At 38.4% G+C, this 20168-nt stretch overlaps 1 protein-coding gene across 2 annotated transcripts in view; it reads left to right on the top strand.

The window, feature by feature from the left end:
- Positions 1 to 20168, top strand: part of phf11 (PHD finger protein 11) — a 55065-nt gene that overhangs the window by 30976 nt on the left and 3921 nt on the right. For both annotated transcript variants that reach the window (XM_052014580.1, XM_052014581.1), the window contains exons 3-8: positions 1969 to 2077; positions 3645 to 3749; positions 6919 to 7052; positions 10925 to 10968; positions 13115 to 13222; positions 13506 to 13638. In XM_052014580.1, coding sequence (XP_051870540.1) covers positions 1969 to 2077; positions 3645 to 3749; positions 6919 to 7052; positions 10925 to 10968; positions 13115 to 13222; positions 13506 to 13531 — 526 coding nt within the window. In that variant the 3' untranslated portion in view covers positions 13532 to 13638. The remainder of the gene's footprint in view (positions 1 to 1968; positions 2078 to 3644; positions 3750 to 6918; positions 7053 to 10924; positions 10969 to 13114; positions 13223 to 13505; positions 13639 to 20168) is intronic.

Raw genomic sequence — 20168 nt, forward strand, 5'->3', positions numbered from 1 at the left:
ATTGTGTTCCACCACAATCTATAACCCCAGGAACTAACCTATTCCTCATTTTACTATAATCCTGTTTCAATGAGGAATGGTTCAATGAGGAGTGTAGTAGGGTGTGCCAGAAGCAGCACTAGGGTACCAACTTGAAGTTATATCATTGGACACAGGCTGCTAATCAACAAAAGCTCTGTCAGCAGCACACTGTTAAGTGATCCTGCAAGCATTATATAAGAACAAAGCTCTGCTGTTCTGTCGCATTCTAAGGTCCTGAACATTACGAAAAATCAATACCTTTGGGCAATACCATTCACTTTGTAATATCAAGAAACATCTGATCATGGAAGATACAGCAAAGACTATGTACTGCAACCTGTCCTGCCAATAATGCTGATGACTTGCTTTAGAATTAATTATGCCTCTTTCTATGTGTTTAAGTCTACTATAAAAAAAAATGGAAAATTGGTGAGACATTTTGCCCACAAAAGGCAAACCACAATCAACTTCTTTCATTTATGGTGTGACTCCAACTATTGGAATTTCTTTTCCTCTTGATACTCTTTGACTTTATTTTCACCAGGGCACGTTGATGCCATATTAAGTTCAATGTTGCCTTGATGATCAAGGGAGGTCACTTTCAATTTGTCTCTGGAATTCAGTTCTGTGGTCCACATTTGGACCAAGCTTATGATGAGATCTGGAGTGGAATGGTCTAGGCATCACCTGGTTTTATTCTTTGTCTGTTTGAACATATGGTTATGGTTCAACGTAGAAACTTTCAGAGGTCATTCAAGAGTCAACCACACGGGTTAGATCTGGAGTTGCATATTGGCCAAACCAGTTAAGCATAGAGATTTCCTCTTCTGAAGGCAGCATTTAACCGAGTGGCATCAAAGAGTCTTGGTAAAACTGATCAATGGCTAAAAAGCAATGTGCAAGCCACATTGACATTCAATAACATTACATTTGCCAAGTCCCCCACCTTCAACATTTTGGGGGTCATCATTTGACCAGAAGCTCAGCTGTACTAGCCACATAAATGCACTGGCTGCATTAGCAGCCCAGAGGCTGGATCTCCATTAGTCTGCTTGAGTGCAGCTCCAACAACTCTTATACCATCTAGGAGAGCAAACCGTTTGATTGACATCCATCAAACATCCTGAACATTTGTTCCTTCCACTACTGGTGCAGTGGTTGTAGTGTTTGCCGTCTACAAAATGCATTCACCCTGGTTACTGCAACAGAAATTCCCAAACCTGTCACCTCTGTCACCAAGAAGAATGAGGACAGCAGTCACATGAGAACAAGTCCTGTAAAGTCTCCTCTAAGTTGCACGTTATCCTGACTTGGAAGTGCATTGTCTGTCCTTCATTGTGGAGTCTGAATGCTGGAACTCCCTACCCGTAAGAACTGTTGAGTACCTTTGCCATAAGGTTTGTAGCAATTCAAGAAAGCAACTTACTCCCATTTCCTTGAGGGCAGTTAGAATGAGCAATAAGTGCTGGCCTTGCTAATGATACCTGAGTCCTTAAAAGAAAAATTACTAAGTAAAACAAAAGCAAACCAAAAGAGCAAAATTATTATTCCGAGCTTGCTTAAAGTTATCATAAAATGGTGGATGGTGATTGATAGTGTTGCCAAATGAAATGTTCTTGAATAATAACCTCACCACTAACTTTTCAAAGGCATTTGGGAGTGAGCAGTAAATGCGGCTTTGCCAGTGACACTTATATCCTTTGAACGTATCCTAGAACACTTTTACAGGTCTGCATGGTTCATCTCTGTGCTATAAATTCTGTCTTAGTAGATGTTAATAGCTTAATTTGATATGGTTTTAGCTGAGAAAACAATCTATACAACTTCCTGCAAGTTGAGCCAGTACTGTCAGTTCGGCAGTGAAATGTCAATTCAGTGTGGTTAATTACGTTCCATAGAAAAAATTAAATAAGTAGTTTATTACATAACTCTATGTAATTTCTTTAGTGAGATGCCATCAAAATGTGGATTTTGCAAGCAGACAAAAGAGGAAGTATGCAGTGGAGAAATGCTACTTTCTCAGGATGGTCAACTGGTAGTTCACCGCAGATGTCTGGTAAGTGTTTCCTTTAATAGTTTAGGCTTACAAAATACGGAAGCCATATCTTCTGTGTTTAATGCTTTTACATTAGTTTCACTGAATATATGAAACAGATGTTGGCATTCCAGCTTTTGAAACAGGAGATCCAGGAATCTACACTAGATGGTTCTGGCAAGTGAAGATTAAAGTCCTAACTGAAGTTTAGGTTGGCATGGAGTGGGAACTCTAAAGGGCAAGACCATCCCTTCTTAATTGGGTTGTGGAAGTCCATAATGTATCCTGCCAGATCTGAATTGCTCTGAGGGGAAATTTGATCACAATATCCTTTATTTATAAGTCAGGCTCATAGTACATACCTATAATAAGAGGAAAATGTAGAAGTTTAAAATATACTTAAATCTATTTTTCTCTAACTTCCCCCCCTGAATTGTTTTCTCTTATGCCACAGAAGCCAAAAATCAACATGACATTGATGTAGTTTAGCCTTAGCCAGATAAATTATGTACTTTTGACTTGCAAGGAACACTGCATTCTAGCTTCCTTGAGCAACTGTGATCACTAAATAGACAGTTTTATCAATGCCTTGTACCTATAAGGCTGTAGACTGGTGACAGGAAATCAAGTTAATCTAAATAGAGTGGTCTCCTTATATGGTATAAATTTCTGTTTCTGTGGTTCTCTAGAAACAATTCCAACAACTCCACTTGTAAAAGTCAGCTGGCAGCTCTGAAATTTATTGCTGAAGCATTGCTTAATTTCAATTTCTCTATTCAACCTTGTAATAAATTTCTAACCATATATCTGGTCTTTGACATGATCACCAATTCCCACCATTATAATGTTGCCTGTCCCTGTTCATGTCTCCACTCAAGTGCTGCTATAATCTTCATCTATATACTTGTTAACTCTAGGTTTGACTTTGTCACTGCCTTCCTGGATGACCTCCAATCTCCCATTCTTTGTAAACTTGAATTCTTCTGAAACTCTACCTGTTTCTTGACTTACACCCACCCTGCCTGTGCTTGTTACCTAAATTGGTTCCTCATCAGGAACCAATGCATATATTTTAAAATTGTCATCTTTGTTTTTAAATTCTTCCAAGGTCTTTTCCCTCTGTTTTCTCAAAACCTTCAGCCCCTCAACCCTCTGATCACTGTCCTCTTCTGTTTCTGCCTCGTGCATTCTATATCATAATTGTTTAGCCATTGGTCGCGATATCTCTGTTTGTTTGGATCCACAACTTATAGAATTCATTTGGAATGCCCTCTTCAAAACCTAGCATGTCTCCTAAATTCTCCATGAATGACTCTGTTAAATTTTGGTTGATAATGCTTCTGCGAAGTGCCTTGGAAGTCCCTTTTTAAAGATGCCATGTAACCAAGTTTTTTTGTTGTTGAACTTCCTTGTTTCATTGTTTTATTAACTAGAATTTTCTAATAGGACAATATTTTTCACTATCTGTACAACCGAGTAACCTCACTTTCTTCTTGCAGTTAACCATGCAGGCAAGGGACAATAAAGCATGGGCGCTAAGGTAGTTGTGTGGTCTGTTGAATTATTGTTTTTAAATTTTCTCCTCTAGCTGTTTTCTACTGTACCTGTGGCATCCAAAACGTCCAAGGATGAAAACCTCTGTGGGATTTCAGTGCAAGCTATTAAAAAGGAACTGCAGAAAGTTGCTAAAATGGTAATTTTATTCTTTCTTGTGAAGATATTCCAAAATCTATAGTTTTGTAAAGACAGTACCACCTTGGTGTGTAAGAGGTCATGCTGAAAGTAAAGTTTGGGAGTGCTATGAATTGAAAGCCGTGGTATACGTCGTACACTTATACATTTTCTTTTAAAACATGAGCAGGAAGAGGAAATATGATCTGTGTTCAAAACAATGAAAGGATTTGAAAGTAAACAAGGATAACCTGCGTTTTGTTAGCAAGTGGATTACAATCAGAGCCCAAATTAACATTGGTTGGTAAAAGAACTGGAGAAGAGATTAGAATTTTGTTATGCAGCAATTTATAATCTGGATTGCACTGTCTGAAAACTTGATGGAAGCAAAAGAAAATAAGCTTTTTCTTGAACATTTCTGACACTGTCCAAAAGTACTAGAATTGTTGCGAATGGGAACAAGCCATTAATCCCAACAAACAACTTTACAGATGTTAACCCTGACAGTTAGCTTTAATGGTCCTTATTGCCAGTTATCTAAGTAGGGGGATAAATCTGTTTATAAGTAAGTTATGTTGGTGGCCCAAACCCAGATTCATTGAGGGACATATCATTTGATGAGGTGAATGGTAATGGACGACCAATAAAAATATTTTGCTAGGATCTTCAGCCTCAGGTTTGCTTTGCAGCAATGTTCAGTTTTTCTGATGGATATGCAGATGCCATTGCAGACTCAGTGTGGTCTCTGAGGTCGCTCAATCATCTTTCATAGAACGCAGAGTTACTCTATTAGAGAAGGCTTCTTGTTTAAGTTCAAGTATCTTGGCTAGAAATAAAGTAATTTGGAAGGAATCTTGCAATGTATATGACTGGTGAAGGGCATTATCTGGGAAAGCTGTTACTTGCAATTCACCGAAATTCCCCATTGGATGATATTTTTGTGGACGCAACGTTAATGGCAAAATGTCCTGCTATATTAGACCAAGGAGGTTTCTTTCAGTTTAGGAAACCTGGAAGTCTTAAACTGAGTCAAGAGTTGCATTAGCATTTTAACCCGTTGTGAATGCAAAATCTTTCAGTTGTAATGTATCAGAATTAAGACTCTGTATGTTAAAACTAGGTGTGAACTACGTAAACTACCAATATACTGTTCTCCAGGTAAGCCTTCAGTCGGCATTAAGATGTTGAATTTGGAAGGTTTCCCTCATCTTTTATCTTAATGTATAGTTACATGGTTTTTTGACCTCTGTTACTTCTGAACCGTTCACCTGGTAGCAGCTACAGAGTAGTTAAGGGATCTTTGTCATTGATGGAATGCTTAGTTGAGCTAGATCAGGATCCAGCTACTGCAGATTCTCTGGCTGCAAATAAGCTGCTTGACTGCATGCAGGGTTCAGACTTAATGCAGCAAGTGAATATAGGTCTTCATGTAATCAGCCCACACTTGTAGTAATGACTGAAGGATGTTTCAAGGCTTTTGCATCTAAGCTGCAAAGCTTCACACACCCTGATGTTCTGTTTTTCATACCCAGATTTCATTATTTTGGGATAGTCAGTGGTTTGTTATACTCTTACTATGAACTAGTCTTACTATAAATTTACTGAGTCTCGTGGATGAAAGAGCTGTCGCTATTTCAGAGATAAGTGGAATACTAACTTATTAGCTGGGGTTGATTCTTATTTACTTTTGTGATGTAGATTTCTTCATTGATGATGGTACAAATTGTAAGTACAAACTCAAAAATTCCTTGGTTGAATTCAGATTTCAAATGTGTTGTGAAAGTGAGGAAAGAACCTTCCCCCCCCCCCCTTCACTTGGGCAGTCATTGTTGCTATTAAGCAAAAAACAAACTACTGGAGGAACCCAGTGGTCAAGCAGCATCTGTGGAGACCAAGGGATAGTCAATGTTTTGGGTTGTGACCCTGCATCTCCAGTCTCTCGTGTTTCCGTTATGTTGCCATTAAGCACTTGTTGTTCAAGAGTAGCTCAGTTTATTTTTTTAAAGTATCTTTAATGGGGTGTAGGTATTGTTGTCAATGCCAGCATTTTTGTCTATCCCCAATTGCTTTTGAATTGCTGGTTGTGGATTGCTCTTTGGTGAGGGTACTCCCATAATGCTGCTTGAAAAATTGAATGGTTGCTTGACTGTCCCGAGCCTGATGTGCTGTTGTCAAGTATCCAATTGAGATCCAGAAAGCAATTTGACAGTGATCATTTTTTTGTCAAATGGTGGAAAGTGCTGGGTGGGAAGGGAGAAATGTTCAAATTTGAAAATTCATTTTAAAAGGTCAATCTATTTTAATATTCCATTCTTTTAACACTTTTAGTAGTAGAGCGATATACAGTCTGAAACTTGTCCCCATGTCTGGCAGACAGAGTTCGGCGAAGCAAGGTCGGAGACTGAAAGCTTCCAGGTCTAGTAAATAGAATAAACATTTGACCTATATATATTGTTATTACACAGGGAATATTAGAATTTGGCTAAATGCCTAAATCACAGTTTCAGGTCAACATGCAGTCTGCATGAAACATATCTACCTCTTATATAAGTCAATTAAATAAGATGGTTTGGGTTTAATGATTTACCCAAAAGACTGCACCTCTGGCGGTGCGCCAGTCCCTTGGAACTAAACTGAAGGAAAAGATGAGAGCGGATGTGACATGCTGTTCCTCTGTGATCTGTTCTGGAGCCTCCGTATTTAACTATGAATATTAGTGATTTGATCGGAGAATTGCAGAGTTGTTTATGCTAATTTGAAGAAGATAATGGGAAAAGTTCATGATAGACAAGCTTTGGATCATCTGCAGAAGGAGATGACTTGTTAGCCCAAATGGCTGCAGTTTGTTCAATGCTTCCATTTGTGGCAGACTCTATTTTTATGATTAAAACCATTGAAAAGATGCTTGTTATTTAGTGAATTAATTTTTTTTGTTGGGGGGAACATATCAGTGAAGTTTAATTTTGTGGAAATGTTGAATAATAGAAATTAATCAAAATATTTTAGTAGAACAATGAGTTCAATAATTTTAAATAAGAATTTGAGTCTTCACATTTTTGTTTGCCCATTTACATTAATTGACAATTGCAACTGCTTGGATTTTTTGTTTTAATTTTACATACAATTATCAGATGTTTAGTTCTGGCTGAAGAGAACATTTTTTTTACATTCCTGTCTATATTTATGTTTAGAAGTGCAGTCGCTGTAATCGGTCTGGAGCTGCTGTTAAATGTGCTGTAACATACTGTAGGAAGGTCTATCACTATCCCTGTGTGAGGAGTGATAATGGTGCAATCAGGGAAAATGAAATCAATGGAGTTTACAGGTAAAGTGCCCTTATGCACATAATCTCACATAAACTGCACAAAACTGTCAGTGATTCAAATGCAACTGAGTCTGTATTTTGAACCTTTCTATGAATGGAATTGTAAGACATGTTCCCCAAATACATAATTGGAAAATTATTATTTATGGTAAAGTCGCTGTTATTGTGAAAGATATTTACACTGTTCACTGAATTTATATTCTTGTCCTTTAAAATAAATCTGATCTTAACATCTCTGTCAGCCTGTTTTTGTGATGAAAATGAATAAATAGTCCTTTCAAAGCAGTGTATGGAGAGAATAATGTCAGCAATAGTAATAAAAATATTAGAACAAACGAGATGGAAGCAGTGGACTATATAGCCTCAGGAGCTTGCTTCACTATTTCATTAGGTCATCCACCTTTCTGCCAGTTCCCCACTTCCCTTGAAACCTTTATTATTGAAGTCCATCATTCTCCACCTGGAATGTCCTCATGGACTGCGTAGCCTTGGAGATTAGAGAATTCCGAAGTTTCACAGCACTGTCACTGAAACTGCTCTTAAACAACAGATCCCTTGTTCTGAACCTATTTTCCCCTAGTTCTAATCTCTCCATTTGGAGGCAGCAATATTTCAGCATTTACTTCCTACTGTCTTGCTTTTGTAAAGAAGATCCTTTCTCATAGAGTCATTGAGAGAGAGAACATGGAAATGGGCCCTTTGCCTCACTGAGTCCATACCGACGAGCAAGCACCCATTTCACAGTAATCCTACTTGAGCCTGTTTTATTCTCCCCACATTTCCATCAACTCTTCTTCAGATTCCACCACTCATCTATACACTAAGGTAGATTTACAGTGGTCAAATAACCTACAAACTCACACATAGTTGGTATGTGGGAGGAAACCATAACACTCAAAAGAAAACCCATGTGGTTATGAAAAATATGCAAACACTACACAGACAGCATCAGAGGTCAGTTTTGAACCAGGGTTGCTGAAGTTGTGAGGCACCAGCTGTACAAAGCTGCTGAAGTATATGTCCACTCCACTCAACATCTGCTCATGAGGTAATTCCCTCATATAGGAACGATATACAGTGGCATGCAAAAGTTTGGGCACCCCGGTCAAAACTTCTGTTACTGTGAGTAGTTAAGTGAGTAGAAGATGAACTGGTCTCCAAAAGTCATAAAGTTAAAGATGAAACATTCTTTTCAACATTTTGAGCAAGATTAGTGTATTATTTTTGTTTTGTACAATTTTAGAGTGAAAAAAGGAAAGGAGCACCATGCAAAAGTTTGGGCACCCCATGAGATTTGAGCTCTCAGATAACTTTTACCTTCATTAGCTTGTTAGTGCTATGGCTTGTTCACAGTCATCGTTAGGAAAGGCCAGATGATGCAAATTTCAAAGCTTTATAAATACCCTGACTCCTCAAACCTTGTCCCAACAATCAGAAGCCATGGGCTCCTCTAAGCAGCTGCCTAGCACTCTGAAAATTAAAATAAATGATGCCCACAAAGCAGGAGAAGGCTATAAGAAGATAGCAAAGCGTTTTCAGGTAGCCGTTTCCTCAGTTCATAATGCAATTAAGAAATGGCAGTTACCAGGAATGGTGGAGGTCAAGTCGAGGTCTGGAAGACCAAGAAAACTTTGAGAGAACTGCTCATAGGATTGCTAGAAAGGCAAATCAAAATCCCTGTTTGACAGCAAAAGACCTTCAGGAAGATTTAGCAGACTCTGGAGTGGCACTGCACTGTTCTACTGTGCAGCGACACCTGCACAAATATGACCTTCATGGAAGAGTCTTCAGAAGAAAACCTTTCCTGCATCCTCACCACAAAATTCAGCATTAGAAGTTTGCAAAGGAACATCTAAACGAGCTTGATGCATTTTGGAAACAAGTCCTGTGGACTGATGAAGTTAAAATAGAACGTTTTGGCTGCAATGAGCAAAGGTATGTTTGGAGAAAAAAGGGTGCAGAATTTCATGAAAAGAACACCTCTCCAACTGTTAAGCACGGGGGTGGATCGATCATGCTTTGGGCTTGTGTTGCAGCCAGTGGCACAGGGAACATTTCACTGGTAGAGGGAAGAATGGATTCAATTAAATACCAACAAATTCTGGAAGCAAACATCACACCGTCTGTAAAAAAGCTGAAGATGAAAAGAGGATGGTTTCTACAACAGGATAACGATCCTAAACACACCTCAAAATCCACAATGGACTACATCAAGAGGCACAAGCTGAAGGTTTTGCCGTGGGGCCCTCACAGTCGCCTGACCTAAACATCATTGGAAATCTGTGGATAGACCTCAAAAGAGCAGTGCATGCAAAACGGCCCAAGAATCTCACAGAACTAGAAGCCTTTTGCAAGGAAGAATGGGTGAAAATCCCCAAACAAGAATTGAAAGACTTAGCTGGCTACAGAAAGCACTTACAAGCTGTGATACTTGCCAAAGGGGGTGTTACTAAGTACTGACCATGCAGGGTGCCCAAACTTTTGCTTCGGGCCCTTTTCCTTTTTTGTTATTTTGAAACTGTAAAAGATGGAAATAAAAAAGTAATCTTGCTTAATATATTAAAGAAATGTGTCATCTTTAACTTTATGCCTTTTGGAAATCAAGTCATCTTTTACTCACTTAGCTATTCACAGTGACAGAAATTTTGACCAGGGATGCCCAAACCTTTGCATGCCACTGTACTCTCTTCAAAGATACAGAGACCAAAACCATTACACTATTACTGCAAAATACATGATCATTGTAAAGCTGACATTGTTAGCTTCGAAGCAATAATCAATTTGAAGTATTCACATCAATGAAGGGGAGAGAGAATCCTTCAGCTGATTCAGACCACAGTGGCTTCAGTGAGATCTAATCTCATTATTTGATGAGATGCATCACTGTAATCCATGATCAAACCCTACCTTTGTATTCTTGCTGCAAGCTAGAAATGAATTTTGGCTGGATGGAGTGAAATATCTATTTGTTAAGAGCAGGACCAGGTAGATGAAAATTCTGTACTCCCAACTTGTTTTGTCCCTGTGGATATGGTTGAGTGTAATCTTGCTGGGCCCTGCTTTTTCCTATGCAGTCCCTCGTGATCAAGGATGACTTGCTAACCTCCAGTTCTGTGGATTCAGAGGTGGCTGATGAGGTCAATGTGGAACCCACAGACTCGGCCATAAATTTGGCAGGGGCCTTGATGGGTTAGGTAGATGGGTACTTTGAGGTGATACACTCTTGCCATTTACACAGGTCTTTGTGTTCCCAGTGAAGAAAGTTAAGAGTTCTTGGTGCCATCCTGAATGCTTCTGTTTTGAAGCAGGGATTCCCACAAATCAGTAAGAATGTTACACATTTTCAAGAAGGTTTTGGGTCCTGCTCATATCCATTTGGACCCCCGAGAAAAGATTAACGAGATTAGGGAAACATCCACTAGTGAGTGCCTGTAACGTTGGCAATCCCATGACAAGTTTGCATAGCATTAAAAATGTTCACTTGCTTGTTCAGTCTGTTCCTGCTGTAGTATATCAAGCCCCTCAAGCCACAATGCTTTTTTATAAATAAGCAGAGATTAAAATGTCCTGATCCTAACATCCATGATACTTGGTGCTAATGAAATGCACAATCTACATTACATGCAACTAGAAGGACTGTCATATCATAAGCCAAAAATAGAAGGAATCATTTCAAATTTTTAATAAAACCCATGATTTGAAAAATACATTTTATCCACCAAATTGAGTAATTAAGCTTCTTGTTCCCAAGTTTCTGAGGTCTTAGTGTAGCATTTGCAAATACTGTGCATGTACTGCTAATATATTTGCTACATAAATAATTTATCGGCATGCTGGTTGTGTTTTGAATTTTATTTTAATTTCATTTGCAGGGTTTGGTGTCATAAACATAAAGCTGAGCAGAAATTAGTTGAAGGTAATGTATTTTCTGCCTTGCCCTTTTACAGAAGGAAGTTAAACTCAGTTGATGTTTATTATAATATACTTCCATGATTTGAAAAACATTGGTATTTCCAAAATCTTAATAAAGGACAGCAATTTGAATCTGAGGTGACATTACAAGTAGCAGAGTTGCATACTGAGGAAGGTTGCCCAGTTCAATCTTTTTCCTGGTTCCTGATCTGCACATTGTACAGGGAAGTTCAGAGTAGAGACCAACAATATTCAGTGTAGGAAGTTGTGTAGCCCAAGAAGAAAGTGCTACAAATAATTATAAGCATGGCAGAACATTTCCGATATCCTGGTCAATCTTTTTCTGGATTATAATGTGGTGTGTGGCAAGCCCTCAATGCCATAATAATTTGTGTGACAATGTAATCAACATCAGTGTGACAGATCCTTTGCTTAATGTGTTTTATTTTGAAGCTATCTTTAGATAAAATAAAAAGCTCCTAGATTTTCAGTCTTGATCAGATCCAAATGTGTTAAAACAATAAATGTGCACAGTTTTGCAGAATTCACACTCAAAGCATTTATGGATATTGATGGATTTCCTGCATACATTTTTTTTGTTATTTTGCATAGCCAACACTTGCATTTCTCTTTTACCTTTTCCTTTACAGATGCATGCTTGGACTTGACTCTTTTACTTGCTTGGGAATGTAAGCAGCTTAGGACTGACTTAGTTATTTTGAATCTTCCCTCAGTACTCTTAAATACAGAGTTGTGATGCACAACCATGATTCTTTTAGTTGTTTATGCACATCCAATGTCCACTTTTTTTATTTGGATCTTACTGTATATAGAATGTGAGCTCCTTTCCCATCAACCTACATGTTCATTAAGGTTTCCTATGAACCAAAGTTAGTACCTTCTATTTTCTATAACCAGTTTTGGAGATGAGGAAGATGTAGCTTTTTCTTTATAATTCACACATGCAATCATAACAGGTACTTGTCATAAGTCTACTGTGAATAAATCTAGCCCCGAGGTACTTCAGTCAGACGTGATAAGAGTTCTGATGATTACATTTCTGAGTTTCTGATAATTTGTACTGTTCCAGAGGAATATTAGCAACCCCTATCTCTCTGTGAAACTATGGAGCGTTTTTATCCATAACTACATAGTGATGGACTACAACCAAGGTATTGGCACCAAGTAATTCAGCCTGAATAAGGTCAGACAGGAATTTGGAAGGAAAATGTTTTTCCTAGTGCTCTAATGGAATGTCATCTATGGAAGGGGAAATGGAGATTTCAGCCCATTTATTTAGTGGGAAGTGGTCATTTTTATTTATTGATGGATGTGCTTTCAATGAGTTTGAAAACTATTTTATTGATGGCACTTCTTTAGTTTGCATTTGGTTAATTCCTGAATGTTAGTTGAAATACTTGTATAAATCTTCAGCATTACTTTCTTGATACATTAGTATGAAATCATTTTCTGTTCCCCATTTGTTGTATTAACAAATATTGCTGCCCAATAGCTTTTAGGTTATAAAGCTCTGTCATCCTTTATAACTAGGTGTACATTTCAAGAATAGGTTTGAATGAGAATTTCTGTTAAAATCTAAGAATTGGATTTGAAATGCATTTGATAGCTATGCATGATAAATTAGAACCTTGGTGAATTTGCCCTGTTAGTCATCTCTGGTGACCCAGTTCATGTGGTTCATCATTTTATATTTTGATGCGTTCTAATGTAAATGTGGTTTAAAATTAATGTATCCAGTTTAATGGTTAAAATCAAATGCTGTAAAGTGAATTTGATTGGTCAAAGGAATGGGTTGTGTAAACATGATGGAATCTCACTTATCTGGACAGTGTTTAGTAGATTTGAGAAAATCTTTGAAATATGGAAGGAAGCCTACTTCAGCCCTGAGGTTACATGCTCATCAGAATTCTGCAATGATCAAGATTAAATGCTCTGATTTAGTAAGATGACATTGAAGGGTGATGAAATCCAGGACTGGGATCAATTTCGTATGAGGATCAATATTTCAAAAAGTATGGTCTTAGGGACTGAGAATGATAGATTGGTGTTACAAGTAAAGTTGTAGCATACAGAAGTGATCATGTGAGATTTCTTGCCTTCTCCTTAAAAGTGTGGAATGTTTGGTTCAGACAGCTCCTTTGAAAGTGTTGAAGATGGTCAGGACAATGCACAACTAAGAAGAAGAGCTGGAACATCAAGAAGGGCTGCATCCCTGTGGGCAAAGGTAGGACCCCCAGGTTAGAATTATGAAGTCTCACATTTAAGAAGTTAAATCTTCCGTGTAGCAGAATATTGACCTCCTTACCCATGTACTTGCATTCCATTAACATTTATTATTAAATTTAATTTTCAGTTTTTTTTTTTTTGCATGTGAGCTTTATCTCGATCTTTTAATGAGTTTCAACTTGGCTTTAGTATTTGACCAGTGCATTTGAACCATGTTGTCATTTTCAGTTTCCTATAGCTCTTCCATCAGAAATTAATGCTCACTTCATATGTGAATTTATTTACTTTTCACAGGGACATTCTTCTTGCAGCCAGACTGAAATGCTTATGAACTGTGAAGTTGAGAACTGCTCAAAGATTGCCACTTGCAATGTGCAACTTCTGACAGCACAAAGCTCATTAAAGGTGTTGATAAAGGAGTTGACAGGTATGAGAGCAATTTATTCATGAGAGTTAATTTGCACAGAAAATGGCAGCACATAATCTAGATTAACATTTAAATGTCTTACTGGTAGAGAGCCAGCCATGTTATCAGAGATGTCATCTTTGGATGAGATACTAGCTCATTTGGGTAGATATGCCATTTCCTGTGATGTTACTTTAAAGAACAGCTGGGGAGTTCTTCCTGAAGTCCTGGACAATATCTATCCTTCATCTGATTTCACAAAAGCAGATTGGGATAGATCTGCTGTCTGAAGATCACTGCTGGATCTCACTGTTTCTTCTAGTGTGGTCCAGGTGTACAGTCTTACAATGGAGTTCATGTCCCAGCACGTTGGCTTGTTTCATGTAGTGAAGCATAAAGGCCCCCCTTAGAGTAACTGGCTGGTTGTACTGACAGGATGATTTTGACAGCAGAACACAAGAATTTGGAGCAGGAAATTAGATCACCTGACCCATCAACCCCAACCTGCAATTCAACATGTTTCTTGGCTGATCCCCTCGTTCCCCACAAGTGCTCAGTTCTCCTGATCTTTTAAAAAAAAGTTTACCTCCTTCTTAAATACCTTCAATGATTTCATCTTCTAATCCTCCTGATGCAAAGGCAGTGCCACTTTTCAGAAGATTAATAGTGTTTTACCTGTGTTCTAGCAAGTGAAGGAAAATAAACCTGCCACTGATAGCCCAGCCAATTAATTTCATTGTGAGATAGCCTTTAGAAATGCTAATCCACAACATAATTAAGGTATTTATCTGATTGGACAAGAATGGGACCAGTGAAAAAGCCAGCATGGATTTATGGAGAAATTGAATCTTTTTGTGAGGTAAAAAAGGTACCATTTATTAGACATTAGCAGCATTGAATAAAAGGTGTTGCAGCAGCATGGATTTGCAAATGTGATAAAAGATGGAAACAGGTGTTGTGAAAGGTTGATTTTTGAACTGGACTGCTGAGAGACATACAGTGTTGTACAATAGTTATTTTTTGATATATGTTAATGGATTAAGTTGCTTGTATGTGCCACAATTTCAAAATTTGAAGATGACAAGAAAGAAGTGTAGAGAACTGTTTGGAAAGTAGACTTCAAGAGAATGTAGATTTGTTGGAATGTGTGGACTTGAAACAAATAATTCAAACTAGGCAAGTGAGAAGTGATACTATTGACAGTGTTATGAACCAGCAACAAAAGAAACACACTGAGTCATGATTCAGTGTTAAAAACTATTTTATTAATCACTACTTATAATAATACGAAAAATAGAAGTAAAAATGTTAGTATGTTAGAATTAAAAATGGTGAACCCTTGAACATTAACCCAAAACTAAACTCTTCGTGTGTGTGGCAAAGTCCCAAACTCCAAGTCCAGGAATGTTTCTTAAAGTTCAGTTCTGCAAGCCATAAGGTGAAACATAAGCAAAGGCTTCTTCAACAACCACCGTTGACTGAAGATAAGACATAGATGTAGAGAACATAGGGAGAGTAATTATGAAATCCAAAGTTCCACGATGGAACCCAAACAACACTTCAGTGTTACTCGGTAGTGACTTCCTCCATCTGAATCGTGATCGTCCACCAAATACCTGTTTCCTTCTATAGGTCAGCAACAAAGTGAACTCCACCGGATTACTTCCAATTTCCAGCAATGGATTTCAATGGCAGACACAGTTGTTGTTTCTCATCCATTGATAGAGAAACTAGTAGGCTAGTGTCTCTCTCCCTTTCCTCGCTCTCTCGCTCTCTCTCTCTCTCTCTCTTCTCTCTCTCTCTCTCTCTCTCTCTCTCTCTCTCTCTCTCCCTCCCCCCCCCCTTCTTTGACTGACCTCTTCAACAACGTCATTACGTCCGTTAACTTCTGTTGACGTAAGCATGCCACACACACACACACACACACACACACACACACACACACACACACACACACACACACACAACTAACTCTATCTTAAAGGGACATTCACTGAGCCCGTAACGCCTCCCACCTAAAAAGAATTTTTCCCAAGAAAAATTTAACCGCGCATACAGTTAGTAATGTTAATAATTATCCTGCTACACAATTACAGAATATCAGATTAGTACAGATATATGTTTCCCATTTAACATCGGGAAAGGGACAATCAGCAATCACATTATCTTTGCCTTTAATGTGAGTTATCATGAGATCAAACTCTTGCAAACTTAAACTCCAGTTTAACAGCCTTCTGTTCTTGTTTTTGACTCGGCTCAGAGACACCAATGGGTTATGATCTGTATACACAGTCTGAGTGGTGCAAACATATACACTGAAATGTTGGAAGGCTAAAGCAAGCGACAGTAATTCTTTCTCTATGGTGGAATAATTCTTTGATGCTCATTAAATTTCTTTGAAAAGTATGCTACAGGATGGTCAATATCATCAAGATCACCCTGCTGCAACAACACAGCTCCTGCAGCTTCATCACTGGCATCTACTGCTAACGAAAATGGCTTTTCAAAGTCAGGTGATTTGAGCACAGGATGGTAGCATAAAATGGCTTTCAGCTTCTCAAATGCTTCTTGACAAGGATCTGTCCAAACAAACTTTACTCCCTTCTTCAGAAGATTAGTTAGGGGAAGAGCAATATCAGCAAAACTTTTACAAAATTTTCGATAATATCCAACCATTCCCAAAAATCTTCTAACAGTCCTCGTACCTGTGGGAATAGGGAACTCAGATATTGCTTGAACTTTTGCCTGAACAGGAGCTTGCTTGCCTTGACCTACAACATAACCAAGATACGTCACAAGTGGCATGGCCAAACTTCACTTTTAGCCAAGTTAACTGTAAGGTTAGCCTCGGAAAGTCTTTCAAACAACCTTTCTAACACAGAGATGTGATCCTCCCATGTATCATTCCCAGTCACTAAGTCATCCATGTAGGCATCTGTATGTTTTCACCCATGAATCACTGAATTAATCATTTGTTGAAATGTTGCCGGAGCATTTTTCATTCCAAATGGCAAAACATTATATTCATACAATCCAGAAGGGGTTACAAAGGCAGAAATCTCCCTTCCTCTATCTGTTAATGGAACACACCAATACCCTTTTAATAGGTCAATCTTGTAAGAAATTTAGCCTTTCCCACTCTGTCTATGCAATCATCCACCCTAGGAATAGTGTAAGCATCTGACTTTGTGACAGCATTCACTTTCCTGTAATCTGTGCAAAATCTAACAGTTCCATCAGGTGTAGGTACAATAACACAGGGCGAACTCCAGTTTGAAGTAGAATGTCTAATAATATCATTTTCCAACATGTACTTTATCTCCTGATCAACAAGTTTACTTTTTCCACATTCATTACATATGGGTGTTGTTTGATTGGTTTTGCATCCCCAACATCAACATCATGGGTAATTATCGATGTTCTGTTTGGAACATCTGGGAAAAGATTTTTAAATTTTAAAATTAATTCTCTCATCTCGTTGTTTTTGCGAATCTTGTAAATGGTCCAACTTCTTTTCAAGGTTCTCCAGGATATTTTGTTTTTTTAGTTTCGATGGAACAATATTTGGTCTAAATTTGCCTTCCTCAACATCAACATCAGGCATTCTGGAAACAACATTCACATCATCCACCATGGCCACAACTGAATCTCTCTAATAATAAGGCCTTCAGCATGTTTGTGTTTTCTTGCGTCCTATCTGGATGTTTTGATTATATATGTCAAATCAGTCACTCGAGATTCAATAATATAGGGTCCAGAAAAACTGAGATTGCAATGGATTATTTTGGCTAGGGAAAAATACTAACACCTTTTGTCCCACTGCAAATGTCCTAGGCCGAGCACGTCTGTCAAAACAGTGTCTTCATTCTTATCTGGCTGGTTTTCAAATTCTCTCTCGCTAGCTGGCAGACTCTCTCCAACCGAAGTTTTAAATTTCTGGACATAGTCCAACAGACTCAAGTGCACTTCCTCATTAACCCATTGTTCTCTTAACAACTTCCAAAGGTCCTCTCACCCTATGTCCAAATACAAGCTCAAACAGGAGTAAATCCTAATGACTCCTGGATTGATTATCTAATGGCAAACAAAAGTAAATGAACGCCCTCTGTCCCAATCCTTTGTGTTTTCAAAGCAATAAGTCCTCAGCATATTTTTGAGAGTAGAATGAAATCTCTCCAGAGCTCCCTTGAGATTCTGGGTGATATGCAGATGATACAATCTGCTTTGCTCCCAGCTCATAGACTAGTTGTTGAAAAAAATTAGACATAAAATTACTGCCTTGATCAGATTGGATTTCTTTTGGCAAACCAAACAATGGTAAAAAATTTTAAAAGAGCCTTTGACACCGTCTTGGCCTTAATATTTCTAAGGGGTATTGCCTCTGGAAATCTAGAAGTGGCACACATGATGGTTAACAAATACTGATTTCCAGTCTTAGACTTTGGTAATGGGCCAACACAGTCCACAATCACCTTCGAAAAGGTTTACCGAAAGCACGAATTGGCATTCAACAGGAGCCACAGGGGTTTTTTGATTTGGTTTACCTACTATCTGACCATGTGTGACAAGGTTCAACAAAACATCACCACATCGTTTCTCAAACCAGGCCAATAGAATTGTTTCAAGATCTTCCCTACAGTTTTATTCACACTAAAATGACCAGCTAAAGGCATACTATGAGCCAGATTTAAAATCTTATTCCTATAAACTTTTGGAACCACAACCTGATGAATAACTTCCCATTCCTCATTAACAGGGACATGAGGAGGTCTCCATTTCCTCATTAACACTCCATTTTGACATAATATCCAATTGGCACTTTTTCAATCTCCTCACATGAGAGTGCTTTTTCTTTCAATTCTGTAAGCTCAGGGTCCGTTGTCTGTTCCACCATAAACTCCTTCCTCGACAAAGACAAATCGTTACATTCAGGCTCACTATAAGGATGTAGATTCTCCAATGGAGACAGAAAAGTCTCAGATAGGGCATCATAATTTTCTTCCTGTTTTGGACTGTCACAAGGAATCACATCAGGTTGCACAGGACTGTCATACTTGGCTAATTCTTTAGCTGTAGCTCGAGTCACTGCACATGATGGGTAAACATCTGGATCATTCTCAGACTCATCAATCCTTGGTTTGGTCGTTAACCGTACCACAGGGACAATTTCTCCATCCACAAGGTCATTTCCCAATAACAAAGAAACTCCTTCCACTGGTAAACTAGGTCTTATCGCTATCTCGGCTGGTCCTTCTACGAACATTGACTTTAAAATCACCTTGTGCAAAGGGACCGACATGGTGTCACCTGTAAAGTCTCGCACTAGATTTACCTCACCAGTGTCAGTTTCTTCATCAAAATTTAAAACACTGTCCAGCAAGAGAGATTGACAAGCCCCAGTATCTCTAAGAATTTTCACTGGCACCTGGGGTGACTCATCATTCAGTGAAATAAAATAAAACCCTCTGATACATAAGAACAGAATTCCTTTGTCACCTCCTCCAACTTTTCAGCTTTTACCTCTTGCAAGGACTGATCTTTAACAGCATCTCCTAAACCTTTTTGATTTTTAATTGCCTGAAAGCAAGCATTGGGCACAGCTTCCTCACTTTTTTTCAGAAGGGCACAATTAGCTATCACATGGCCAGGTTCTTACAGTAATAGCAAGTACGCTCAACAGGTTTCTCCAGCACTGGCTTCTTTTCATCCTTCCCTTTTTGATTACCTCCCAATTTAATCTAGTATTACCTGGATTGTCCCTTATAACTCCTTTGAAAGGTTTTAGGGTGTCCCATTTGGATTTATGGGTTAAAACATAATCATCTGTCCAACCTTAGCAGTTTCTATGTAAAGTTTCCACTCCCTTTTCATTTAAATATGTTGTTAATTCAGCTGGAACACATCTTTTAATGTCTTCCTACTAACATCAATTCTTTCAATTTATCATAATCCCCATCTACATTTTTAGCCATGCACCATCTTTCAAAACATATTCTCTTTCCATTGGCAAATTCCATTAAGTTTGATCTGCAGATTTCCTCAAGTCTCTAAATTTTTGTCTATAAGCTTTCCGGTACCAATTCATAGGCCTTTATACACAGCTTGTTTTACCTTGGTATCATCAGCTGCATCCTCAACAGACAAAGCAGAATAAGCTTTTTGAGCTTTACCTTTAGTTCACACTCTTTAACATAAGAGCCCATCCTTCCTGTGGCCATGTTTGAACTCACAGCAACCTTTTCAAAATGTTGGAAATACTGATCAACCTGATCTTCCTCAAAAGGAGGGACTAATCAAACCTCCCTGCTGGCTAAAAAACATCATCAGAATCAGATTCCAAACTCTTTCGCTTCATTTTTAACTCATGCTACCGCTGTTTTTCCTTCTCCTCCCTATCCAGCTCCATCCTCCTCAATTCCATCTGGGCCTTCCTTTCCTCTGCCTCAGCCTCAAACGTCAATCGAGTTAGCTCTCGTTCAGCCTCTATCTTTGCCAGCTGCACCTGTGCCTCAGAAGTCACTGGTTCACTGCCAGGAAACTTTTAACACTTC

Source organism: Pristis pectinata, chromosome 4, assembly GCF_009764475.1.
Source record: "Pristis pectinata isolate sPriPec2 chromosome 4, sPriPec2.1.pri, whole genome shotgun sequence".
Lineage (NCBI taxonomy): Eukaryota > Metazoa > Chordata > Chondrichthyes > Rhinopristiformes > Pristidae > Pristis > Pristis pectinata.